Source organism: Bos javanicus, chromosome 6 (genome assembly GCF_032452875.1).
Source record: "Bos javanicus breed banteng chromosome 6, ARS-OSU_banteng_1.0, whole genome shotgun sequence".
Taxonomy (NCBI): domain Eukaryota; kingdom Metazoa; phylum Chordata; class Mammalia; order Artiodactyla; family Bovidae; genus Bos; species Bos javanicus.
Genome location: NC_083873.1, coordinates 110,789,542 through 110,815,160, shown reverse-complemented (window position 1 = coordinate 110,815,160; position 25,619 = coordinate 110,789,542). Strand labels below are relative to the sequence as shown.

General features: G+C 44.6%; 1 protein-coding gene across 1 annotated transcript in view; it reads right to left on the bottom strand.

The window, feature by feature from the left end:
• Nucleotides 1-24,696, bottom strand: part of C1QTNF7 (C1q and TNF related 7) — a 127,875-nt gene extending 103,179 nt beyond the window's left edge. Inside the window, exon 1 of the mRNA XM_061420868.1 lies at nt 24,218-24,696. Within this exon, the coding sequence (XP_061276852.1) occupies nt 24,218-24,230 (13 nt within the window). The 5' untranslated portion in view covers nt 24,231-24,696. The remainder of the gene's footprint in view (nt 1-24,217) is intronic.
• Nucleotides 24,697-25,619: the final 923 nt, after the last annotated feature.

The window sequence follows — 25,619 nt, the reverse complement described above, 5'->3', positions numbered from 1 at the left end:
GCAACAGTGTCTCTATGAAAAAGAATTCTTTCCCCGGTAGTACAGTGAATAAGGCTCTGAGCTCCCAACACAGGGGCCCCAGGTTGGGTCCCTGGTTAGAGAACTAGACCCCACATGCCGTAACTAAGAGTGTGCATGCCACAGCTAAGAAAGATCTCATGTGCTGCAACGAAGACCTAGTGCAGCCAAATAAATAAATGAAAATAAATATTTTACAAAAAAAAAAAAAAAGAATCAAGCACATTTTTTTCCCCTAAGCAGTTTGCTTCTCATCACCTTCTCCTTGCTTCCTAAGGTTAACATGCCAGTCACGGAGTCCTCTCTCTTTAGTGGGTGATCTCTGCTGGAAGAGTTCCTGGAATCCACTCACTGTCAGGATGACATTTCCACATCAAAGGCCTGGGTAATCAGGCCATTCCACGGGAGCACATTAGAGCGCTAACAGCCTGAAGTTGCATGCCGGGACCAAGCAGCACACGGCACAGCGAGCAGGGCACGCAGAGCCTCCCAACGACCCTGGCCTTGAATGTCACGGAATTCTTCTCAGGAAAGTCCCCCGGCTGGCCTCCCCACTTCCAGTCCCTCTGTCAAACCATGGCCAACTTGAAGTGCGTTAGTCACTCAGTCACGTCTGACTCTTTGCGGCCGTGTGGACTGTAGCCCGTCAGGCTCCTCTGTCCGTGGGATTCTCCAGGCAAGAATACTGAAGTCGGGGTGGCCATTCCCTTCTCCAGAGGATCTCTCCAGCCCAGAGATCGAACCTGAGTCTCCTGCATTGCAGGCAGATTCTTTGCTGTCTGAGCCACCAGGGAAGCCCCACATGGCCAGCTTGAAAGTGAAAGAAAGTGAAAGTGAAGTTGCTCAGTCGTGTCCAACTCTTTGAGACCCCATGGACTGTAGCCCACCAGGTTCCTCTATCCATGGGATTCTCTAGGCAAGAATACTGGAGCCCACTATGGCCAGCTTAATTCTTCTCAGACTCTGTTCCCCACGTGCCTCCCTCACTCAGAAGCCTTTGATGGGGTCCCAGTTCTTTGAAAATAAAGTCAAAATCACCTCTCCCATACAGTATGTTCCCTACATATGAACCTTCAAGTCATGAACTTTCAAACACGAGTTTCATAAACGTCAGGTATGCGTGAAATTGCAGCTTACCCTCCGTCTCCTATTGCTGACGATCCTTCAGCTCTACCAACTCCCGTCTCCTCTCCCTCTTCTGGTCGGTAATTCTTTTTACCTGATCACTGGATGCCAGACCCTGTATGACAGCTGTTGTCCTAAAGCACTGAACTTTTCAAGGTACTGTACTATAAGATTAAAAATGCTTTCTTTATTTTTTGTGTTTTTATGTATTATTTGTGTGAAAAGTATTATAGACTTATTACAGTACAGTGCTCTGTAGCTGATTGTGTTCGTTGGGTACCTGGGCTCACTTGGTTGGACTTATGAACAAATGGGACTTAAAACCACGCTTGCAAAATGAAACATTTTAGTATGTAGGAGGCTTACTATATTCTGAGTCCTTCACTGTTTGAACCCTATCCAGCCCTTGTCTGACTTGCATCTCACTACTTTCCTTCCGGAACATTCTTCTCTGATCAAACAGGGCTGCTTGACCATGGCTAAGGGATTCCGTCTGCAAATCTTTTTTTCTCCTGTTCTCCACTGGGTGTGTGGATCTGTATCATTTCAAGACCTTGTCCAACCTTCTCTCTTCTGATGTTGAAGGCTTCTGACGCTCATTGTCCCTAGTTGCAAAGTGGGTTGTGATGAGGATTAAGCTCATTTAACTAGTTGACCACAAAACAGCTGTGGAGGAAGAAGAGCTGGCGCCTCTTCTTCAGGGAGATCCATGCATATTGGGATGTGCCTTGACCGAAGGTTTAGATTCCCAGGAGACATCAGCTTCTAGTTTCCAAGGGTTGAAATGGACACAGGGCTTATTGACTCCTTGTATATTTATCTTCTTTTTTGTTACTTTATAAGGTTCACTCATTTATTGATTCAGACACGTTTTGAATAAATAGTAGTTTCAATCTAAATTCTTCAACTCATATCTCACCCATACACTAGCCATATTTTTACTTATTTTTCTCTCTTGATAAATGGAGCTAATGGGGCTTCCCAGGTAGCTCAGTGGTATAGAATTCACCTGCGAATGCAGGAGACAGAAGATGTGCGTTCGATTCCTTGGTTGGGAAGATCACCAGGAGGAGGAAATGGCAATCCACTCCAGTGATCTTACCCGGATAATCTCATAGACAGAGGAGCCTGGCAGGCTACAGTCCATAGGGTTGCAAAGAGTGGGACATAAGCGAGTGACTGAACTGAGCACGCATGCACCCAAATGGGACTAAAACCATTCTGAAGGTGTAATTATGAGGACTGAATGGTATAATGCTTGTCCAGTACCTGTTAGGATGCTGAGCACATTTTAGACACACAGTGGATACCGAACAAATGCACGATCTTTCCTTTCAGTGAATTTTGTAATCAACCTGGTACCTCACAGACAGGAATCTTGTCCAAATTAGCATAAATTCCCCGGAATGATTTGTTCTGAGATACAAGTTCTATTTGAAGTGTTTGTTTTCATGGGTGTATTACATGGCTTCTCTTCAATTTTTGTCAGACTAACTTTTGAAGAAAATCTGAAAATAAGAGCCAAAGAAAATATTCAGCCAACCCTTCCTTTTATGGGCATGTTGGCAATTTGTCTGTCCAAACTAAACAGTCTGTTATGGTCTTGCCCAACTTGATTCTCGAAGAGTCTAAAATGTGTCCTTGAATGACCTTGCTGGCCAGTTTCCTTTAAAATACAATATTAAAATATGTTTTAAAAAGGCAGCACAAAATGTTGCTGGCTCTTTCCTGCCGGACATTGCATCAGCAATTTCCAGGCCTTTGGATTGGAAGGAAAAACAATATTTTGCTCACTCCCCCATCTGAGCGTAAGGATAACTGGTAATAATATCTACAGATGGCAGCCCAAATGGAAAGCATCTCTTTGACACAGATGATGCAGCCATTTGGAACTCATATTATACTTTTTATTACATTTCATTCCCCTCTAAGCTAAGATCCCAGAAATCAAGGCAGTCTTCTCGACCCCAGATACCTGGATGTGCTGTTGTTTTTCAGTTGCTTAGTCCGACTCTTTGCGACCCCATGGACTGTAGCCCTCCAGGCTCCTCTGTCCATGGGATTCTCCAGGCAAGAATACTGGAGTGGGTTGCCATGCCCTCCTCCAGGGGATCTTCTTGATTCAAGGGTGGAACCTGAGTCTCCTGCATTGGCAGGTGAATTCTTTACCTCTGAGCCATCTGGAAAGCCCCTGAATGTACTAGGAGGAAAATATTGCTTGCAAATGCAAGCTAATCAGCTTCCAGGGATAATCAGGGGATGTGGAGATTCAGTTTCAGCAAGAGAAGGTGGCCAAATGAGTGGGCGCAAGTTGGAGGATTGGGTAGACAGAAATTAGCAAGGATGACAAGTCTGGGGGAGGAGGAAGGCGTGGACAGATGGTGGGGGAAAACGATGTTGAGCGTGGCCGTTCCTGCCCAAACTCTGCTGCACTTGATCACAGGGCTCAGGGCACGATGTTTTCAGGTTTGTGTCAGTTGTGGGCAACCCCAATTCTGGCTGCCCCTCAGCTATCTTCCTGGGCACCTGTGTCACTCATGACACAGACCTCAAGCCCACCTCTCTCTGAAGTGCTTTGTACCCTGCTCAAATGCTTCTGCAGCCTCTGATACACTTTCCATTGATTTCATCCAGAGGCCCTGGTGCTGGGACACCACCTTTCAGGGCATTGTTTTTGTTCAGTTGCTCATCATGTCCAACTCTTTGTGACCCCATGGACAGCAGCACGCCAGGCTTCCCTGTCCTTCACCATCTCCCAGAGTTTTCTCAAATTCATGTCCATTGAGTCAGTGATGCCATCCAACCATCTCATCCTCTGTCATCCCCTCTCCTCCTGGCCTCAATCTTTCCCAGCATCAGGGTCTTTTCCAATGAGTCAGCTCTTCATATCAGGTAGCCAAAGTATTGGAGCTTCAGCTTCAGCATCAGTCCTCCCAATAAACATTCAGGTTGATTTCCTTTAGGATGGACTGGTTAAATCTCCTTGCTGTCCAAGGGACTCACAAGAGTCTCCTCCAGACTCTTCACAAGAGTCTTTCAGGGCATAGTTTTTGTCATTTTGTAGGTTTCAAAGGAAGCATACAATTCTCCAAGGATTCAATGTGTGCTTTTTCTGGAAGTACAGAAGCAAGGTACAAAGGCTGTGGGCTTTGGGGTCATGCAGATTCAGGTGTGAATCTCAGTTTGTCACTGATTGACTCTGGAGAAACCAGGGGGCCTCTCTGAATCTCATTTCCTCATCTGGAAAGCTTCCTCATCTGTAAAGTGGGAGGCAGCCTCTTTATGGGCTCTTGTGAGGATTAACAGAGGCCATCAAGTGACATGTTTGACCAGAAAGCAGAAAGTTGAACAAATGGCAATTAAAACGAAAGGAGTCACGAGGCATAAAGCAGAGTGCATTCTTGGTCAAGAGCCTGCGATGTATCTGAAATCATCAAAATCAAATCTACTGGGTCAATGTAAATATGTTTTCACTATTTTCCCAAATTCATATTTCACTTCAAAAAATGTATTTATTTTCTAATCAGAGCATAATTGCTTTACAATGTTGTGTTTTTGCAGTTGTTGATATTGTTGTTTTGTCACTCAGTCATGTTCAACTCTTTGCAGCACCATGGACTGTAGCCCACCAGGGTCTTCTGCCCACAGAATTTTCCAGGCAAGATTTCTGGAGAGGGTTGTACAGTTTTTGCTGAACCACAATGTGCATCAGCTATCAGTATACTTATATGCCCTCCCTCTAGGGCCTCCATCCCACCACCCCCTGTCCCACCCCTTTAGGTCATCACAGAGTGCCAAGCTGAGCTCCATGTGCTGTACAGAAGCTCCCCGCTCGCCATCTATTTTACACATGGTGGCGTATAAATGTCAGTGCTACTCTCGCAGTTTATCCCGCCCTCTCCTCCCCATGTCAACAAGTCTGTTCTCAATGTCTGCATCTCTATTCCTGTATGACAGATTCTAGATTCACCCACATCTCTACAAATGACTGGATTTCATTCCTTTCTGTGGCCAAGTAATATCCCAGCATTCCATTCTATTATGTGTGTGTGTGTATACACACGCATCTTCTTTATCCATTCCTCTACCAACGGACATCTGAGATGCTTCCTGGTTATTGTAAATAGTGCTGAAATGAACATTGGAGTACATGTGTCTTTGACTTACGATTGTCTCAGGGTATACACCGAGGAATGGGATTGCTGGCTCATCAGATCAGATCAGATCAAATCAGTCGCTCAGTCGTGTCCAACTCTTTGCGACCCCATGAATCGCAGCATGCCAGGCCTCCCTGTCCATCACCAACTCCTGGAGTTCACTCAGACTCACGTCCATTGAGTCAATGATGCCATCCAGCCATCTCATCCTCTGTCGTCCCCTTCTCCTCTTGCTCCCAATCCCTCCCAGCATCAGAGTCTTTTCCAATGAGTCAACTCTTCGCATGAGGTGGCCAAAGTACTGGAGTTTCAGCTTTAGCATCATTCCTTCCAAAGAAATCCCAGGGCTGATCTCCTTCAGAATGGACTGGTTGGATCTCCTCATATAGCGGTTTTATTCCCATTTTCTTAAAGATATCCCCAAACTTAAATTGCAAATGTATAAGACGTGGCAGACTCATCTTTGATTGAAGCTTGTTTATGTCTCCCCTACTCCGGACGTAACTTGTTCTGCTGTTGCTCACTCCTCAAGCCAACTTCCTCACTCTTCCTTTCTGGGTTCCACCACATTTGCTGAAGGATTAAGCTGCGCCTGCTGTGTACTCTTCCTGGCCACTCAGTCCTTCCTTTCAAGCCTGATTTCTGATCCCAGAGCTCTCCTGAAAGGTGTCACTAGAGTCTAGGACGTTATCAATGTGCTCACACTGTGTACACATCCAGTCTTGTCAACTCTGCCGCTTTCTACACCACTGGCTACTAACTTTCTCTAAAACAGCAGTTCTCAACCTTGGCTGCATATTAGAATCAACGGAGGGACTTTAAAAATAATTTATGCCTGAATTCCAGCATCAGGGGTTCTGATGTAATGGTCCGGGTTGCAGTCTGGGCGTTGGGATTTTTCAAAGCTCCCTTGTGGATGATTAAGGTGCAGTGAAGGTCGAGAACCACAGCTAAGACTCTCTCCTTCTCTCTTTTATTTACATATTTTTTCAAAGTTCTGTTTCATATCTTCTGAATATCTTTTGGGGTCTCATTCAAATCCTGCTCTTAGAGTGTGGCTTTAGATCATAAGGGATGCAAGTGCTGTAATTAAGGCAATTTATAGCTGAAGCTTTTGCTTTGGCATCGCTAAAGGAAATCTGCCACTCCTGGTTAATCAGAAAGCTTACAGAATGGAAATTCAAGGTACGACTGAATATGAATATGATGCATATAGAATGAGGGAAGGAGAAAAGGAAAGAAAATCTTTGGATGTTATGATCCAAACAATGGCCCTCTCTATCTAGTGCTTTCTCTTCTATTGTATTTCAACAAAAGTACCAGGAATGTTCATCTTAGCTTTGATTGCTTTAGCACCATGTTATGTGGTCATGGCAACCTCGGCCAGATGTATGCTATTATTATAATTGTTCACATAAAAAGAGTGGAGATGGACAGAGTTCATTCCCCAAGGACCTAAGCCTAGAAAAATGACAGAACTATGATTTTAACTCAGGTCAAACCCTCTTTGGATTAGAAACTGAAGAAATTGGTACCAGTTCAGTTCAGTTCATTTCAGTCACTCAGTCGTGTCCAACTCTTTGCGACCTCATGAATTGCAGCACGCCAGGCCTCCCTGTCCATCACCAACTCCCGGAGTTCACCCAAACTCATATCCATCGAGGCAGTGAAGCCATTTAGCCATCTCATCCTCTGTCATCCCCTTCTCCTCCTGCTTCCAATCCCTCCCAGCATCAGAGACTTTTCCAATGAGTCAGCTCTTTGCATGAGGTGGCCAAAGTATTGGAGTTTCAGCCTCAGCATCAGTCCTTCCAATGAACACCCAGGACTGGTCTCCTTTAGCATGGACTGGTTGGATCTCCTTGCAGTCCAAGGGACTCTCAAGAGTCTTCTCCAACACCACAGTTCAAAAGCATGAATTCTTCGGTTCTCGGCTTTCTTCACAGTCCAACTCTCACATCGATACATGACCACAGGAAAAACCATAGCCTTGACTAGACGGACCTTTGTTGGCAAAGTAATGTCTCTGCTTTTTAATATACTATCTAGGTTGGTCATAAATTTCCTTCCAAGGAGTAAGCGTCTTTTAATTTCATGGCTGCAATCACCATCTGCAGTGATTTTTCTTGGAGAATTTCTTCCAAAATCCTACTTGAGGGAGACTGACAAATACCTAAAATCATTCTCACATCTCCCATCAGTTTTCCCATCTCCAGGGTGAGACCTTTCATCCTTGTCTGTGTGCTTTGGTTTAATTCTTCTCATTCTCTGGTCAGTCATGCCAGCTCCATTTCAGCTTGACAACGACCCTACTGATATGTGCTGTCCAGAGTCTAGAGTAACAGTCATAGTCCTAGGCACTGACCAGTTATCACACATGTCCTGGGGTCACAGCTAAGTTAGTAACAAAACAGAAACTTTGTGATGATGGTAGATGGGTTCAATAAAGGACAGAAACGATATGGACCTAACATAAGCAGAAGATATTAAGAAGAGATGGCAGAATACACAAAAGAACTGTACAAAAAAATCCTCATGACCCAGATGATCACAATGGTGTGATCACTCACCTAGAGCCAGACATCCTGCAATGTGAAGTCAAGTGGGCCTTAGGAAGCATCACTATGAACAAAGCTAGTGGAGGTGATGGAATTCCACTTGAGCTATTTCAAATCCTGAAAGATGATGCTGTGAAAATGCTGCACTCAATATGCCAGCAAATTTGGAAAACTCAGCAGTGGCCACAGGACTGGAAAAGGTCAGTTTTCATTCCAATCCCAAAGAAAGGCAATGCCAAAGAATGTTCAAACTACCACACACTTGCACTCATCCACACACTAGTAAAGTAATGCTCAAAATTCTCCAAGCCAGGCTTCAGCAATATGTGAACCGTGAACTTCCTGATGTTCAAGCTGGTTTTAGAAAAGGCAGAGGAACCAGAGATCAAATTGCCAACATCCATTGGACCATCAAAAAAAGAAGAGAGTTCCAGAAAAACATCTACTTCTGCTTCATTGACTATGCCAAAGCTTTTGACTGTGTGGATCACAATAAACTGCGGAAAATTCTTCAAGAGATGGGAATACCAGGCCACCTGACCTGCCTCCTGTGAGAAATCTGTATGCAGGTCAGGAAGCAACAGTTAGAACTGGACATGGAACAACAGACTGGTTCCAAATAGGAAAAGGGGTACATCAAGGCTGTATATTGTCACCCTGCTTATTTAACTTATATGCAGAGTACATCATGCAAAATGCCAGGCTGGAGGAAGCACAAGCTGGAATCAAGATGGCTGGGAGAAATAACAATAACCTCAGATATGCAGATGACACCACCCTTATGGCAGAAAGTGAAGAAGAACTAAAGGGCCTCTTGATAAAAGTGAAAGAGGAGACTAAAAATGTTGGCTTAAAGCTCAACATTCAGAAAACAAAGATGATGGCATCTGGTCCCATCACTTCATGGCAAATAGATGGAGAAACAGTGGAAGCAGTGGCAGACCTTATTATTTTGGGCTCCAAAATCACTGCAGATGGTGACTGCAGCTATGAAATAAAAAGATGCTTACTCCTTGGAAGGAAAGTTATGACCAACCTAGACAGCATATTAAAAAGACAGTAAAACAAATTAAAAAGAGACATTACTTTGCCAACAAAGGTCCATGTAGTCAAGGCTATGGTTTTTCCAGTACTCATGTATAGAACTGAGAGTTGGACCCTAAAGAAAGCTGAGCGCCCAAGAATTGATGCTTTTGAGCTGTGGTGTTGGAGAAAACTCTTGAGAGTCCCTGGGACTGCAAGGAGATTCAGCCAGTCCATCCTAAAAGAAATCAGTCCTGAATATTCATTGGAGGGACTGATGCTGAAGCTGAAGCTCCAATACTTTGGCCACCTGATGTGAAGAGCTGACTCACTGGAAAAGACCCTGATGCTAGGAAAGATTGAGGGCAAGAGGAGAAGGGGATGACAGACGATGAGATGGTTAGATGGCATCACCTACTCAATGGACGTGAGTTTGGGTAAACTCCGGGAGTTGGTGATGGACAGGGAGGCCTGGTGTGCTGCAGTCCATGCGGTCACAAAGAGTTGGACATGACTGAGCAACTGAACTGACCTGAACTTACATTCTATGTTCAGGAGAAAGTGCTAGAAATAAAGGATTAGGTTTTCGTGAGGGGTGGGGGTGGGGTGGGAGGGTGGTCTGAGATGGAAATAAGGGTTTCTCTGTAGACGTTAGAGTGAAAGTGACAGTCATAGAAAAGGGGAAGGAGTGAAAATGGGGAACTGAACATCTTTAGAGGAAAGTAGAAAAGGATTCAGAGACCGGGGCTTCCCTGGTAGTCCGATGGTTAAGAATCCGCCTTGCAATGCAAAGGACACTGATTTGATCCATGGCCTGGGAAGACCCCACATGCCTTGGAGCAACAAAGCCCTTGTGTCGCAACTACTGAAGCCCGAGTTCCAGAGTCCGTGCTGGACAACAAGAGAAACCACTGCAGTGAGAAGCCTGTACATGGCCAACTAGAGGGTAGCCCCAACTCGGCCCAACTAGAGAAAAGCTAGCATGCAGCAGTGAAGACCCAGCACAACCAAAAGCCAAAAGTAAATAAATATAAATCTTTTCAAAAGAGGATTTTGAGAACCCTTTCCTCCCTCCCTTCTTCCCTCCCTTCTTTCCTTTATCTGATATTTTTCTTCTGTGAACCACACAGCTGTTGCTTGAACCCTCATTCAGTAAGCTTTCTGGTCAACCCAAGATTGCAGCTTTCCTTTAGGAACCTCCTAGCAACCACTTCAACTCCAAACTGCCTTCATTATCAGGCTTGCATTCCTTAGGACACAAAACAACATTCTAAATAGGATTGGAGTGAGCTTTGAACACCATACGGAGCTGGATAGTCAGTGCGAGATGAATGGAATGTTGAAAGGAAAGCTGAGATATAGAGAAAACAGTTGTTCCAGGGCAGGACGCGGGTCAGGGCAAGAGGGACGGAATTCATTTCCTTTCCTCGGAGAACACATGGGTCACTTTCAGTCTGAAAGGACGCTGGGTTTGGCTGCCAGGAAGTGAAATTTCACGCTCAATCACAATAACCAGCTTGGGCCTTATGGTTCACATAGTCTGTTTCTCTTTTGTCTCATGGCTTTGATTTTTTTTATTTCCACTTAAACTGCTTCATTTTGCACATTTCCTTTAACTTGCCTCAAATCCTGTATAGCTGGGGCATTTTGACATTTACAAGATTTCTGCTACATCCCAGACACTGCTCAGGGTGTTGCAGAGAACCAGCTCTGATTCCATGTTGGAACTGTTTCTTTGACTCGCTTTGTGTTGCTTGTGTTATTATTGTCGTCGTTGTTGTTCAGCCCCTGAGTCATGTCTGACTCTTTGTGACCCCATGAACTGCAGCACGCCAGGCTTCCCTGTCCTTCGCTATCTCCCGGAGTTTGCTCAAACTCACGTCCATTGAGTCCATGATTCCATCCAACCATTTCATCTTCTGTTACTCCCTTCTTTCCCTGCCCTCACTCTTTCCCAGAATCAAGGTCTTTTCCGATGAATCAGTTCTTCTCATCAGATGGCCCAGGTTTTAGAGCTTTGTTGTTATAATCACATATAATGGCCTGCCTCAGAGGACCCTGCCCTCTGCCTGAACTGTTGCAGTGGCTTTGTTCAGCTCACAGAGAGATACTCTGACCCTGCCCGCCTGTGAACGGCTGCAAGAAAGATGAGATTAACACATAGCTTCCCAGATGCTGGGCTTTCCTGGAGATGTTTTGCAAGACAGATGGCTCTTTTTGGCTCTTTTTACTTCATTTCCTCCTTGCCTCTCCCTCTTTATATTGTCTTTTGGCTTTAGTTCCTTACTGCTCTTCTCTCTGGTTCTGTAAAAGAACCTGGCATCCAGACCCTGATAAGATAGTTATTTTGAGACATTTTCTGCCATCTTCTCTGTCAGCTGACTTTCTGAATAAAGTCTCTATTCTTTGCTTCCACACCTCATCTCTTATTCATTAGCCTTTTGTGTGGTAAGCAGATCAAGCTTGGACTCAGGAGCAAGGGCAATCCACTCATGGGGGCGCACATACTGCAGGGTCTAAAGTGCAGAGGCAAACAAGCAAAAACAGAATTTAGACTAGGGGGGTTGTTCTGGAGAAGATGAGAAGAAAATGAAGAGGGAGGAAGGCTGTGGAGAAGGTGACAGTTGGGATTAAAGAGAAAGGCTGAGAAAGAAGAAGAGAGAAACAAGTGGAGAATGCATGAGGACTTCCCTGGTGGTCCAGTGGTTAAGACTCTGCACTTCCAATGCAGGGAATATGGGTTCAGTCTCTGGTTGGGGAACAGATCCCACATGCTGTTGGGCCAACAAAAAAAAAAAAAAGAGAGAGAGAGAGAGAGAATGAGTGAAGAGGGGTTAAGAAAGTGAGAAGCTGTGTTGAATAATGAATTGCAGGACTCAAAGAATGGGGTTGAAAGAGGAAAATGGCTGAATGATGTAGGCTGGGTGGATTTAGGAAGATTTAGGGTAAGAGTAGAAAAGAGAAAAAGGCAGGAGAGGCTGATTATCCATAGAAAAAGGTTGGGTGTTAAGGATTCAGTTGTGTCCCCACCCCAAATTCATAGGTTGAAACGCCAAATATTCAATGTGACTAAAATTGGAGGCAAGACCTTTAAGAAAGTCATTAAAGTTAAATGAGGTCATAAAGATGGGGCCCTGATCCAACAGAACTTATGCCCTTACAAGAAGAGGAAGAGACATCACAGATCCTTCTCTCTTTTTCTCTCTCTGTGCCACATGAAGATACAGTGGGAAGCTGATCATCTGCAAGCCAGAAAGAGAGTTTTGGACTTCCCTCATCCAGAACCACAAGGAAATACATTTCTGTTGTTTAAACCTTCAGTCAATGGTGTTACCCTGTTGTGACTGCCTGAGTGGAATGTCATGAGGCATATGGAGCTTTCAAGTCACCAGAAGAGGCCAGGAGAATCATTGTTCACCCCAATCTGCCCATCTCTGGGCATGTGAGCAGCCACACACACTTTAAATTTCTTCCTGAAATTCAAGAGACGGAGGACTTCGGCTCTGTTGGGGAGGGGATTGTGTATTCACATACATATGTGTCACTGATAACTGATGGTGAGGCTTTGGGTTTTATTTGTAAATCAGTCGTGTCTGACTCTACAACCCTATAGACTGTAGCCCTCTAGGCTCCTCTGTCCATAGAATTCTCCAGGCAAGAATGGTGGAGTGGATAGCCATCCCCTTCTCCAGGGGATTTTCCCTATCCAGGTATTGAACCTGGGTCTCCTTCTTTGCAGACAGATTCTTTACTGTCCGAGCCACCAGGGAAGCCACATATGTGTCACTGCTAACTGATGTCGAGGCTTTGGGTCTCATTTGTACAATAGGGTTAAACACCTTACCAGCCTGACTGGTGTGTTGGGAAGATTTGATGAAGGTTTGCTTAGAAGAAAATGGGAACTCGTTTTATTATGCCTCTAGATTGTATTACATTGAACAATATGACATTGTTTTTTCTTTAGGTCTAAGACACATCAAGGGTTTTTTTTTTTTTTTCCACTTGTACACATTCTTCTTTTTAAGGTTCTTTCCCATTATAGCTTATCCCTGTGCTATCAATTAAAACCTTGTTGTTTATCCATTCTAGATGCAATAGTTCACAGCAATTGTTTTTAAAATGGGAACATGCCACATAAAACCCCAGGTACATGGATTATCCTGAAATTTTTTTTTTTTTTAAATCTGGTACCTTAGAGCTACATTAACCCTGGAGAGCCCTATGGGAGTGGGTGATGACCACCCATGTCGTTTGGAGAGTGTGGTTTCAGGCCCCCTGGGTCTCGGCCACATTGTAGATTTCGGGTGTGGCCCCTGATGGACTGTATGGTACAGAGCTATGATAACGTGTTGTTGACAACATCCAGAGAGATGAGTATATTTTCTTTTCTGGCAAAAGCATTAGGTCATCAATGTCGATTTGTGTAAGCAGATGGCAAGCACAAATCATCCCAAACCAAACATCTTTGACCTTGAATAATCAAAGCAACAAGGGAAAGGCGCTCTGGATTTCACTTTGACAACTCAGTGGAAACACTTCGGTCTTGGCCAAAATTCTTTCCCTTGACAAGTCTATATTCTCGTGCAAGTCCATTCACTGAGTACCTAGTGTGTGTCCACGCCTCTTGCTTATGCTTTTCTTTTTAATCCCCAAGAGTCAGCTCATTGGAAAAGACCCTGATGCTGGGAAAGATTGAAGGCTACAGGAGAAGCGGGCGGCAGAGGATGAGATAGTTGGATGGCATCACCTACACAGTGGACATGAATCTGAGCAAAATCCAAGAGCTAGTGAAGGACAGAGGAGCCTGGCATGCTGCAGTCCATGGGGTCGCAAAGAGTCGGACACGACTGAGTGACTGAACAACAAGAGAAGGTGTCAGTTTGTCCATTGAGAAGAAATCCCCTCAAACAAAGAGGCCGAGGTCAAAAATGAGCTGGCTGGCCAAAACTAACAGCTCCTGACACTGACTAGTATGTGTGTCTCATCTTCTGACTTACAAACGTTTGCTCATATAATATTTTACTTAAGATATCAGTGGATCTGCTGGAGTAGATACTTATTGTTCTCATTTTCAATGATGAACGGAGGCTCAGAGTGTTCAGATAACTTGCCCACAATCACACACACAGCCAGGAAGGATTAGGACTGAACATGTCACACCCGCAGGTCACAATTTCCGATTCCTCATTCTTTTTAGCTAACTAGAAAGAAAAGCAGAACCGCAGCATGGATGAAAATCAGCTTTGCTACAACTAAATTGAAAGAATAATCTGGGGCTTCCCTGGTGGCTCAGTGGTAAAGAATCTGCCTGCCAACGCAGGAGACATGGATTTGATCCCTGATCAGGAAGATCTCATATGTCTCAGAGCAACTAAGCCCATGTACCACATTTACTGAGTCTGTGCTCCAGAGCCTAGGAGCTGTAACTAATGAAACCCACACCCTAGAGCCCCTGCTCCACAGCAAGAGATGGTGCTGAAAAGAAATAATCTGAGCAACATACTTGATCTTTTTTTTTTTCCGAAATGGGCTGACTAGCAAAGCTGATGCAAATTTAGCATTAAGGAGAACAGAGTATTTAAATCACAGAGAGTAATAGCTCCCCCGTGACCTGGACTGAGAGACAGTGTCCAGTGTAGTATTAATAGTTAAAGCAGTTCTGGAGAGAATCTGCTCCTCCTTAAGCCATCGCTAATTGAATTTTACATTCTTTCCTGTGAACCCTAGATTGGGTTCGGATTACTTCTCCATGCAGGTCTCTGCAAAGCTGCTACCCATCCCAGGAAACTGATGTGGAGTTAACACTGACTGTGAAAGTCATCTGGTATCCGGTGTCGAGGTCTGGACGTCATTTCCAGAGGGGCATGGGTATGTTTGGTGAACCACAGTGTCAGGGAAATTTCTCCCTGCAAGTCCAGGGAGACCCTGGAGAGGGTTAGGTAGGCAGCTGGTGATGGTCTTTAAATGTTTAAGAAGCCAGAGGAAAGTGGTGGGATTCTTGCTACTTCTAGAAATAGAACAAGACCAGTGGAGAAACATTTAAAAGGGTCAGATTCTGGCATAAGAAAGAATTTTCTGGTGACCAGTGGTATTTTAATGGAAAGTGAAAGTAGCAAAGAGGGTCCAACTCTTTGCGACCTCATGGACTATACAGTCCATGGAATTCTCCAAGCCAGAATACTGGAGTGGGTACCAGGGAAGCCCAGGGCTGCCTTACTAAAAATGAACATTTTGCTATGATTGGTGCTGAAGCTGAAGGTGGAGTTTGTAGTGTGGATAAATTCTCAAAGTTTGTCTGGGACCATTTCATTTCAGACTCAAGAAAAGACAGGAGGATGGAAATATGACAATTTCTGTAGTATTATAAGGACTTTGTCCCTAAATTGTTTTCAGGAAATGACAGTTTTTACGTCTCTAGGTTATACTGGAGTTTATATAAAATTGCCATTTTGTGTAGATAATAGAATGGTTAGGGTTTCCCAGGTGGCACTAGTGGTAAAGAGCCTGCCAAGGCAGGTTTGATCCCTGAGTCGGGAAGATCCCTTAGAGAAGGCCGTGGCAGCTCATTCCGGTATCCTTGCCCGGGGAATCCCATGGACTGAGGCGTCTGGCAGACTACTGTCCAAAGGGTCACAAAGAATCAGACACGACTGAGCGACTCAGCTCACAGCACGCGTGCAATGGAATGGTTGAAGGTCAGCCGTTGTATATGGTTCAGCATAATTCATGCAAAGGGAATAGACGACTCTTTAGACCTATGTCACAAGGAGAGGAGGACGGACTGAGAAACTGTGATGACCTCACTGTGCATAGCTTTTGGGCTGTTCTGCAGCGAACTGGGCTTCCCTGAAAGTCACCTGTTGAAGTACCTCACCAGGTGACTGTACTTGGAGATAAGGCCTTTAAAGGGGCGATCAAGTTAAAATGAGGGCCTGAGGATGGGCCCTAATCTGGTCTGACCAGTGTCCTTGTAAAAGGGGGAACTTGGCCATATGCTCTCTACAGAAAAATGGCCACATGAGGACACAGTGAGAAAGCAGCTGTCTGCAAGCCAAGGAGAGAGGCCTCAGAAGGAATCAAACCTGTGGCACCTTGGTCTTGAACTTCTAGCTTCCAGAACTGTGAGAAAATCAATTTCTGTTGTTTAAAGCACCCGGTCTTATATGGATATATGGAGGCCAGCAGCCAGGGGTAAAGGGGACGAGGAAGGGGGCAAGAGACAGATTTTTCAAGACACCCTCCCCCCAGGATCATACCAAGGAATGTGGTCTTTATTGGGAAGGAAAAGAGGTGAGGTGAAGGATCTGAGGAATGGGTATGAACACCCGTGATAAAATAAAATGGGTTGGTAACTCAAAGAATCCCTACACTGAGATGCTACCGATTTCAAGTTAGATTTTACAGCGGCCTGGGGTCAAAATTACCTAAAGAAGTCTTTTTCCAAAAAAAGTTTAAGGTGCAGGAAAGAAACTGAAAAAAATAACTTACTAGTTTAAGAGCGTAATGTGGTTTGAGGATGCTGGCAATTGGCAAGGCCACCAAGTGAAGTTTTAAGGACACCCCTCAAATATCATTCGTGCACATCTAGCAGGATGCGTCTTAAGGCAACTGTGTCAGCTACGGTTTTCTGTTACGGGCGGTATGAGCAGGCACTAAACGTGCAAATATTTAATGCTGTCTTATCGATAACTTCTGATTAATTAGGACTAACTCCCGCCCCTTGCTGGGGAGACAGACTGACAAATGCATGTGGGACTTCGAGCTCCCTTCTAGTCCTTTGGCTGTGGACAAGTCACTTTGCCTTGCTCTCATCTTTCAAATAGGATTAAGTCTCCATCCCTGCTGCCTCACAGATAGCTGATGAGATGGGGTAAAAAGCCATTCCATGAGATTGTCAGTATTTCAAACAGAGTCAGACTATGTTCGTGGTGAAAAAAATCTCCACTTAAAACAAATGTTGTAGAGAACAGATCTATAAGTTGCCAAGGGAAAGGAGGTTGGGGAGGGATAGATTGGGAGTTTGGGGTTAGCAGAGGCAAACTATTATACAGAGAATGGATAAAAAACAAGGTCCTACCGCCGTAAAGCACGGGGAACTAGATTCAATACCTTGTGATAAATCACCATGGAAAAGAATATAAAAAATGTTTATATGTATGTGTGTGTATGCATAACTGAATCACTTTGCTCTACAGCAGAAATTGGCACAACATTGTAAATCAACTTTATTTTACCAAAATAAATTTTAAAAAATGGTAATTGGAAATGTCTACTCTAGGATGAGTCAGTACCAGGGCTCTGAACTGCTAGTTAGAGAATTAGGAATCCTTGCCAGAGTCCATGTGGCAGGGTCGGAAGGGTGTGGGTTTTGGAGATGAGTACAACTGGAGTTTAAATACCTATGCTTCCCTACAGCGCTCGTAGGATGTTAAGTAAGTGATCCACTTCTCTCATCTGAAAAATGGGGACATGTAGACAGTATAGGCAAGGTACAGGCACATAGTAGGTTCTTAATAAAGAGCCTGATAAGCTCTGGTGATCCACTGAGCAACTTTGGAGATGCCATTTCATCAATTACCAGAAGATGTGTTCTTCTAGCCACTGCTGAATACCTTTTGGGTTATGTGACAAAATAACTTAGGGAAATATTTATTCATGTGTGTTCTCTACTCCCAACTTATCGCAAGAAGGTTGCCTGGCTCTTTGGGCTTCTTTGTTTCAAGGTTATACAGGAAGAGCAGGAAGCAGACATTTCTTGAAAATAATATTTCTTCCTTTCTTTCCTAAAGCCCAAGTCCAAGAGTAGACGCTGGGAAAGGGAAGAATGCAGGGCTTTTGATGGGCGACTTTCCCAGACCGGGACAGTCTGGGGTTGGGGACCAGGGCATCCATGAGAAGTGGAAATGCTATGTGGCCAGACCGCAGAGGACAGGACAGCAGAGGGTCACTCAGACCCCAGCTTCCCGGCTGGACAGTGACCCTCACTTCCTAAGCGGGGCTGGAAAGCCGAATCCACAGGCATCAAAGGGACAGGCGATTTATAAGAGAGGGCACAGTGATCTGAAGGAGGACCTCCCCAGTTCTGGTGACGGTGGGGGTAGGAGCCTGATCACTTCTGAAACTAAACTTCCTGCTGCCACAAACTCTTGGAATCAGATTTATGTTGTACGAAATAAAATGGAAAAATGTGAGATTTCTTGAAGGTCCATGTTTGTAGATTGATTCAGATCTACTACAGTTGTAAGGCATTGGAAAATCTAAAGATGATTTCATTCCTGCTCTCTGAAGCTCACCCTCTGTGGGAGCTGAGTGCTGAGTGCTAAGTCGCTTCAGTAGTGTTCAACTCTTTGCAGCCCTGTGGACCCCATCCCACCAGGCTTCTCTGTCCATAGGATTCTTCAGGCAAAGGGTACTGGAGTGGGCTGCCATTTCCCATGTGGGAGCTGGTGGGAGTCATAGGACCCTGGCACAAATAACTATTATTCAGAGCACCACAAGGGGGCTTCCATGGGGGCTCAGCGGTAGAGTCCGCCTGCCATCTGGGAGGATCCCACATGCTGTGGAGAAACTAAGCCTGTGAACCACAACTATTGAGACTGAGCTTTATAGCTCACGAATTGCATCTACAGAGCCCATGTACCAAATACTGAAACCCAAGCACCCTAGAGCCTGTGCTCCTTAATAAAAGAATGCTGGTCTCCTGCATTGTGGGCAGATTCTTTACCATCTGAGCCATCAGGGAAGCCCACAATAAGAGAAGCCACTGCAATGAGAAGCCTGTGTCCTGCAACTGAAGTGTAGCTCCTGCTCACTGCAACTAGAGAAAAGCCCACACAGCAACAAAGACTCAGCACAGCAAAAAAAGACAAAACAAACCCAACCCCCAGCAAGATCCTGGGGTGGTATCGCACCGCAGTAAGTGTTCTCAGACACAAGGGGAGGACAGCTGACTTTTGCAAAAGGCAGACAGCCAAGAAGATGGATAAAAATTTCTCCTGAAGGAATATATGAAAATATACCCTCCCGTAATCCCTGCATGCCAATCTCATTATTATGCAATTGCTATAGCTGTAAACGCATAAAAATTTTGTAGACTCTCAAGTTCTTTTGGAAACAGGCCTGTTTGATAGGAACAAGTCTGGAAACTGGTGATTGAATGGTGAAATGTGTGGGTAATGATGTCCATAAAAGCTCTCAGAGTTTTTAGCTCCATGGAGTCTGAAAGCTGAGGAAGTCCTGAGAGGTCCGCCTGCCCCTCTTGCTCCTTCCATTCTACCCCCTGTCACTGTAAGGGTTAAATCTGGATGTTGTGAGGCCTCAAGGTCATTGCTTGGATAGATCACTGTGGTGGTCATGGCTTTGGGGTAGCAGGATTAGGAGCCTGAGTCTGACGAGCATCCGCATCCCTTAGGGATTTTGGGAGCAAACAACTGCTGTCTCCTACCTGGACAAACATGGCTTCCCAGTAACTGGAGGTTTCCTCTTTGCCCCTGCTGCACAGACTAATTAATCATCTTCAGTTATTTGCTCTTAAGCACTGCCAGGCTGTTACTTTCTTGTTTACAAAGTTTTAATGATTCCTCTATTAAAGAAATCTAAACTTTGTGGTTTGGCATTCAAGGCTTTCTATCATCTGATTCCAACCACATCTTTTTTTTTTTCCAACCAAGTCTTTTTTCCCCCCCAAAAAATAACATAAATTTTTATTAATTGCACATTTCTATAATAGCATTTGCCTACATTTTTGTTATGTCTTTTGGGGCATTTTCTAGCTAACTACTTTTTTTTTTCATTTTTAGAATTTTCTTTTTTTTTTTTTCTGTTTTTTGATTCAGATACAATTAACATAGAACACTCTATTAGCTTTAGGTGTACAACATAATGATTCAACATTCATATGTATTGTGAAGTACTCACCACAGTAGGTCTAGTTAACATCTATCACCAAGTGTCAATTTTTGTTCTTGTAGGTACCAAAATGGTGAAGAATCCACCTGCCAATGCAGGAGACTCAAGAGATGAGGGTTTGATCCCTGGGTCAGGAAGATCATCTGGAGTAGGAAATGGCAACCCATTCCAGTATTCTTGCCTAGAGAATCCCATGGACAGAGGAACTTGGAGGGCTACAGTCTATGGGGTCACAAAGAATCAAACACGACTTAACACGCAGACTATGAAGACTTTTAAGATCTACCAAGGCTTTTGAGCTCATTTCCCTCTTCTTTCTATGCACACCCTTTCTTCCACCAGGTGGATTTTCTGACACTCCCCAAATTTTCTTCTCACTGCCTGAAATTCCCCTCCTGTTAATCTGTATCTATCCTTCAAGGTCGAGTGACACATTATCTCCTCTGAAAAGTCTTTCCTGGGTGAGGGATACAGAGAATCAGATGGACTTGAGTTTGAGACTATACTTCCTGGAAGACTTCAGGCAGATTACTGCCTTTCTCTAGGGCTTAGTTTGTTCATCTGTGAAATGGGCAAGTCAACACTCACCTTGTAGCCTTATAAAGTACACATGAGTTATCACTGCAAAGTACTTAGCACAGTTTCTCACCCTTGGTAAATGTCAAAGAAAGTTACCTACTGCTCTGATCATTCCAGAGACTTGAGGTCTCGCTTTTGCAGAATTCACTTTGAGCTTCTCCTATATTCTTCCTTGAAAACCTAATTTCACATTTTAGAAATGAGAACACACAGTTTATTTTCTCTACCTTATTGACAGAGTCATTGACTCAATGGTCATGAGTTTGAGCAAACTCTGGGAGATGGTAAATTCCGGAGATGGTAAAGCCTGATGTGCTACAGTCCATGGGGTCCCAAAGAGACGGACACAACTTAGTGACTGAACAACAATCTAACTGATGGCTCCTTGAAGATGGGATCATGTTTTATTCTAGCTTATGCCCCTGCCTTTGACCACCAAATACAGGCCCTCAAATCAGAGGCAGAGGTTGGGCTTTTGGGTGTGAAAATGAAAGAATTTGCTTTGCTTTTATTTTTCTCTTCTTATAAAAATTGACAATAGTTTTAAGGAGAAAAACTCAATTTTTTTGATAGGAGAATCTCAGTTTGGGAGTTTCTGTTTCATTGAAATAGGGTGGCATTCATGCAGTGGCAGGTGAAGAGTGATAAATTTCGATTAAATCTTGGAAAACTTCATGGGCTTGCAGGCCACGGTAGCCTCAACTCCTTGGGCCAACCCAACCATATTCTAGCATGCATTCCGAGTTCCCCATGTGTGACACTCTTTGGGGACAAAAGAAAAAAAAAAGTGGTTTCATATTCTAATGAGTTCTAACTCATTAGATTAGATTCTAATGACCCACTCATAGAAAGAGGACAAACCAAGGAACTAAAACGTGAGAATTCCTGCAGCAAAGAAAGTAGCATCTAATAGCCAGTCAGAATAACTAACATTCCAAGGGGCCAGACACTTTGGCCCCATGACTTTGCCAGACACTTTGATAGTAGGCCTTTTTCATTAATACTCTAATTAAATCCTTCAAATGTCCTCATAAGAATGCAGATAATGGTCCTCACTTGACAGATGGAGCAATCTGGGTCCAAGATTACAAGGCAGTTAAGGGGTGGAGTTGCGATTTGAAGTCACATGTTTGTAACCCTACAGCCTGAGTTCTTCGTCCTCTGCGGTGTATAGTTTTATGCTTTCCCAAATTTGCCTGACCAGGCGGTGCTTTTGGTTATCATCTTATTAATGACCCAAGAAACTGACCTGAAATACACTTGGGGAAACAGAGCCTCACCACCTCCCTAGGAGCAGCCATGACCTTTAATCTCTCTTTGCTCCTTGGCTTCTGCCTAGATGCTCTTGACCCTATGGTCTCTCCCATGATATTTCATTCCTCCGCCAAGGTCTAGTTCAAATGCAACTAGGAGCTCTCTTTGATTTCAGCAGGCTGATTTACAAAGCCCCTCTTAAGTTTTCCATAAACCTTCCAGGCTGTTACCACTTGGTGTCTCCATCAAGGGCCAAGTTCAAAGAGCCTCGGCAAAGCTTCTGGCGCTCGTGGACACATAATTAAGGTCTACTGAGTTGCAATAGTGTCTCCTCCCCAGGCGCCTGAGGGGCTGAGTACCGCGTCTGGGGCTTCCCAGGTCCGGATCCACGGACTCGGGGTGTGCGGCTGTAGCTGGCAACCTGGTCTAAGTCTGGTTCCAACGCTTTTCAAGGTTCAGACAGCGTGGCCCTCGCACTCTGGCAGTTCATTAGTTAACGCTCTCGTCCCTCACAGATGTGGCCTCTGTCCCAGCCGCTCTGAGGTGAGGAGGCACGATTAGGTCACCCTGGGCTGCACCTCAGCATCCTTTTTGGGGACAACCCTGACCCGTCTTTTCCAGGTTTCATCACAAAGCCCCACACCCGACTCCCGCCCCCTGTGGCTGCGCCCCAGATGAGTCATCTGGCTTGGGGCTTCATTAGCAACTCTAATTGCCTTTTTGTTTTGGTCCTCTTTGGGGCCTCCTCGGGGCCCAGAGGCGGGGCCTGGGGGCTCTGGCTTCCAGAAATGCCGCCAGCCTCTGTGGGAGCCCGAGATGGGAAGTGCGCGCTCCATCCAGGGGCGAGTCCCCCACGCCACGCCGCGCGCGCGTGGCCGCACCCATCCCCGGGGTGCACTCAGGCGCCACGCAACCCCTGGCCATCCCAGCTCCCTGGCTGCCGGCAATGAGGTCACGGGGTGGGGTCCTGGAGACCCCCTCCAAATAGGGCGGGGGCTTCCCCAACTGGCCTGGGAATGGTCGGAGAGGACGAGAAGGAGGAGATGCTAGCCTGCCTGTCCAACCCACTGTTCCCTCTCTGGAGGTTGCGTGGCTGGCGTGGATCGCCCAGGAGGGGGAGAGGGAAGCAGCGAGAGTTTGGGAAGGAACTGGACAGTGAAGCGGCAAGGCGGGGGTCCGACTTCCTACACTCACCCCCGGGGGTGGAGGAAAGGGCTAAGCTTTCTCCCCACCGCCTTGCCAGTGAGCGGATGGAGCTGCCTCCTCGGTGTTTCTACAATCTCTGTCCTTCCTTCTGAGCTTAATCTCTCTCCCATCCCCAGGAACCCCAAAAGGCAGGGGAAGCCGCTGTAATCCACTTCATGTCATTAGAATTTGACGCAGAAGGAAAAGCTTTCCACAAACAGATCAATCGCTGGTACCCGAAAAGCCGATAGAGCCCTGTGGACCCCGAGAGCCAGGGCTCCCAGGTAGCACCCCACTTTCTCACCCAGGCCTCAGAGACCTGTGATCAGTTTCTGCCAGCAGTGGGTTTCACAGATCGAGGTCGACTTGGTGTCCCAAACCACTCAGATTCCTGCAAACGCACAGGGTTTTCTAACCTCTGCCTGCAAGTTCATATGTGTGCCTGAGGAATGAACGTGAGCTCTGATAAAATCTCAACCTGCACGCGGGGGGAGGGGGGTGGGGGAGGTGGGGGTGGGTGTGGGGGACACATTTGCAAATCTCTTTTTTTCTGTATCTAGTTTTTTTTTTTTGCACCTGGAATTCTCTCTTGAAACGATGACAAGACTGATATCACAGACTTTCTCAAGGAAACAGAAACACACATCACTTACGTTCCCCTTCATCTAAAACCACAAACATGCTTCTCCTAGATCCTGGCACAGAAAAACAGGACTGTCATAACCTCTCTTCCTTCTCAGGCACAACCAAGAAGACCCAGCCACCCGATTCAGTCCATAGCATTGCTTGTCAACTGCGACTTCACAGATTTTGAGTTGAACTCTTTCTCCCTGCCCAGGACATAATATCTGTAACAGTCCTTTTTGTCACTCCAAAAGAGAAGTCAAATGACTTATTTAACTTTTAAAATACGTAGGCTGCAGAACAAGCTTATAAGAATTCAGAGTAAGCACACTTCAGAGAATTTCTGGACTAATGTTACAGTCTTCCATGGGAAAGATTTCTGAGTTAATAGCAAGATCACGGTTTCGGAAGTTAAATTGCCTATAACGGGATAAGAAAACATAGACACTGTGACCTTGGCAATACATGAGCCCGTCAGCACACTGGCAAATGCTAGGCACATCAGATTGGAGACCTGCACACAATTTCTGAGAGAAATGGCATTTTTCATAGACTCAAAAATGGTTCACAGAGGTTCCTGTGACAAGCGGAATAGAAAGTAGGAGAAAATACTACAGCTGAGGATTTCCGACCTCTGACTTATCATTTGTTGACATACTTTCTACAAGTTCCCCATTTCCTTACAAGTAGCTGTCTTAAATCCTTTCGGTAAATATTGTTGATGAAAGCCAATAGGAGGGGGGTGGAAAAAGAAAGAGAAAAAACGCAGAGAAAAGGGAAGCTTACCTTTTCTAGGCATTGCTGATATCAAACCTTCCACCAAATCATGAGGCTTTCTTGCTTCTCTTGTCCCATGAATTCAGAAACCATTAAACAATGTTTCCAGCAGAAATATGTGTTTATTATTTGAAGCGGCTTCAAAACAACTTAAAAAATAGCTTGATGAAAAATAAAGTGCTGGTCCGCGCGTGAGAATACTTTTGAAGCCTGGAGCTCATACTGTTGTACAAAGTTTTGCAACTGTCTTTCTCGGTTTAAACAACCTCCTGCTCCTCCCAGGCACTTGCCAACTTCTATAATTTAAAGCAACTGCGATCCTTCCCATAATACTCACATTTCAAAGAGCTTAATATATACTCTTGTTAGGAATGAGTGGGAGTGGGTGACGTCCTGCAAACCCCAGGCTGAGGCAAATGAAAAGCGAGGGTTTCGGATATCTAAATGGTTCTATTTCTCTCTTTTATCCATTGCTCTCCTCACCATGTTCCTTCAAGTGGCTTTTGCCTTTTAAAGTGATGCCTTAAGACCAAGTGGTATCCCTTCATTGGAAGCAAATAGCACACAGGAAAGTTTAGGTCCCTATTTATGAAGAGTGATGCTAGTGAAATTGTGTTTAAACATCACTTTTACTGGCAATTATTTCCAGACAATTTCTCCCTAATGCAGCTGTTTGAAAATTTAAATTAGTGTACACTGTGTTTTACTAAGAGAGGAAAATGTCTAAAATGATGTTATTTGCATTCTGCAAGAAAATTATTGTCTCTGGGAAGGAAAATTTGTTTTGCAGTCTCTATCCATGTAGCTGAATAAATCTTCTGACATTAGACCTATAATCGATGTTAGCAATTTTTACTATTTTCACCACCCTTCCCCAACTGCCATTAAACACACACATACACGCGCGCGTGCACACACACACACACACACACACACACATTTGTGAGTTGAAATTTCGGCCAGCTTCAAGTGTGGTCAACTGAAATTGGTGACTTAAAAATATTTATAGTCTATCTTAAAGCATGTCTTGCTTAGCACTCGATAGATGGCAAATACTTAATAAACATTTACTGAATGAATAAAATATTGCGTGGGTTCAGATCAAGTAACGATTGTGACAATTTTGGTTTGCATTTATGTTCTCGTAGGGAAAGTTAATATATGGAAGCTTGTACAGGGAGTAAACACTGGACAGCGTGTACCTTTGCCAGATTTAATGAATGTTTATGACATAATAAAATTCCCTAAATGAATACAGAAAACATTCATTATATAAATAAACCATTCGGCGGAGGATAGAAATATTGACAGAGGCACGATCTATTAAGTAAGCTCACTGTGTAAATGTACGCAAACACATTTCAAGACAAGAACCTCATTCATTGTTTCAAAAACTACAGATTATTTTTCC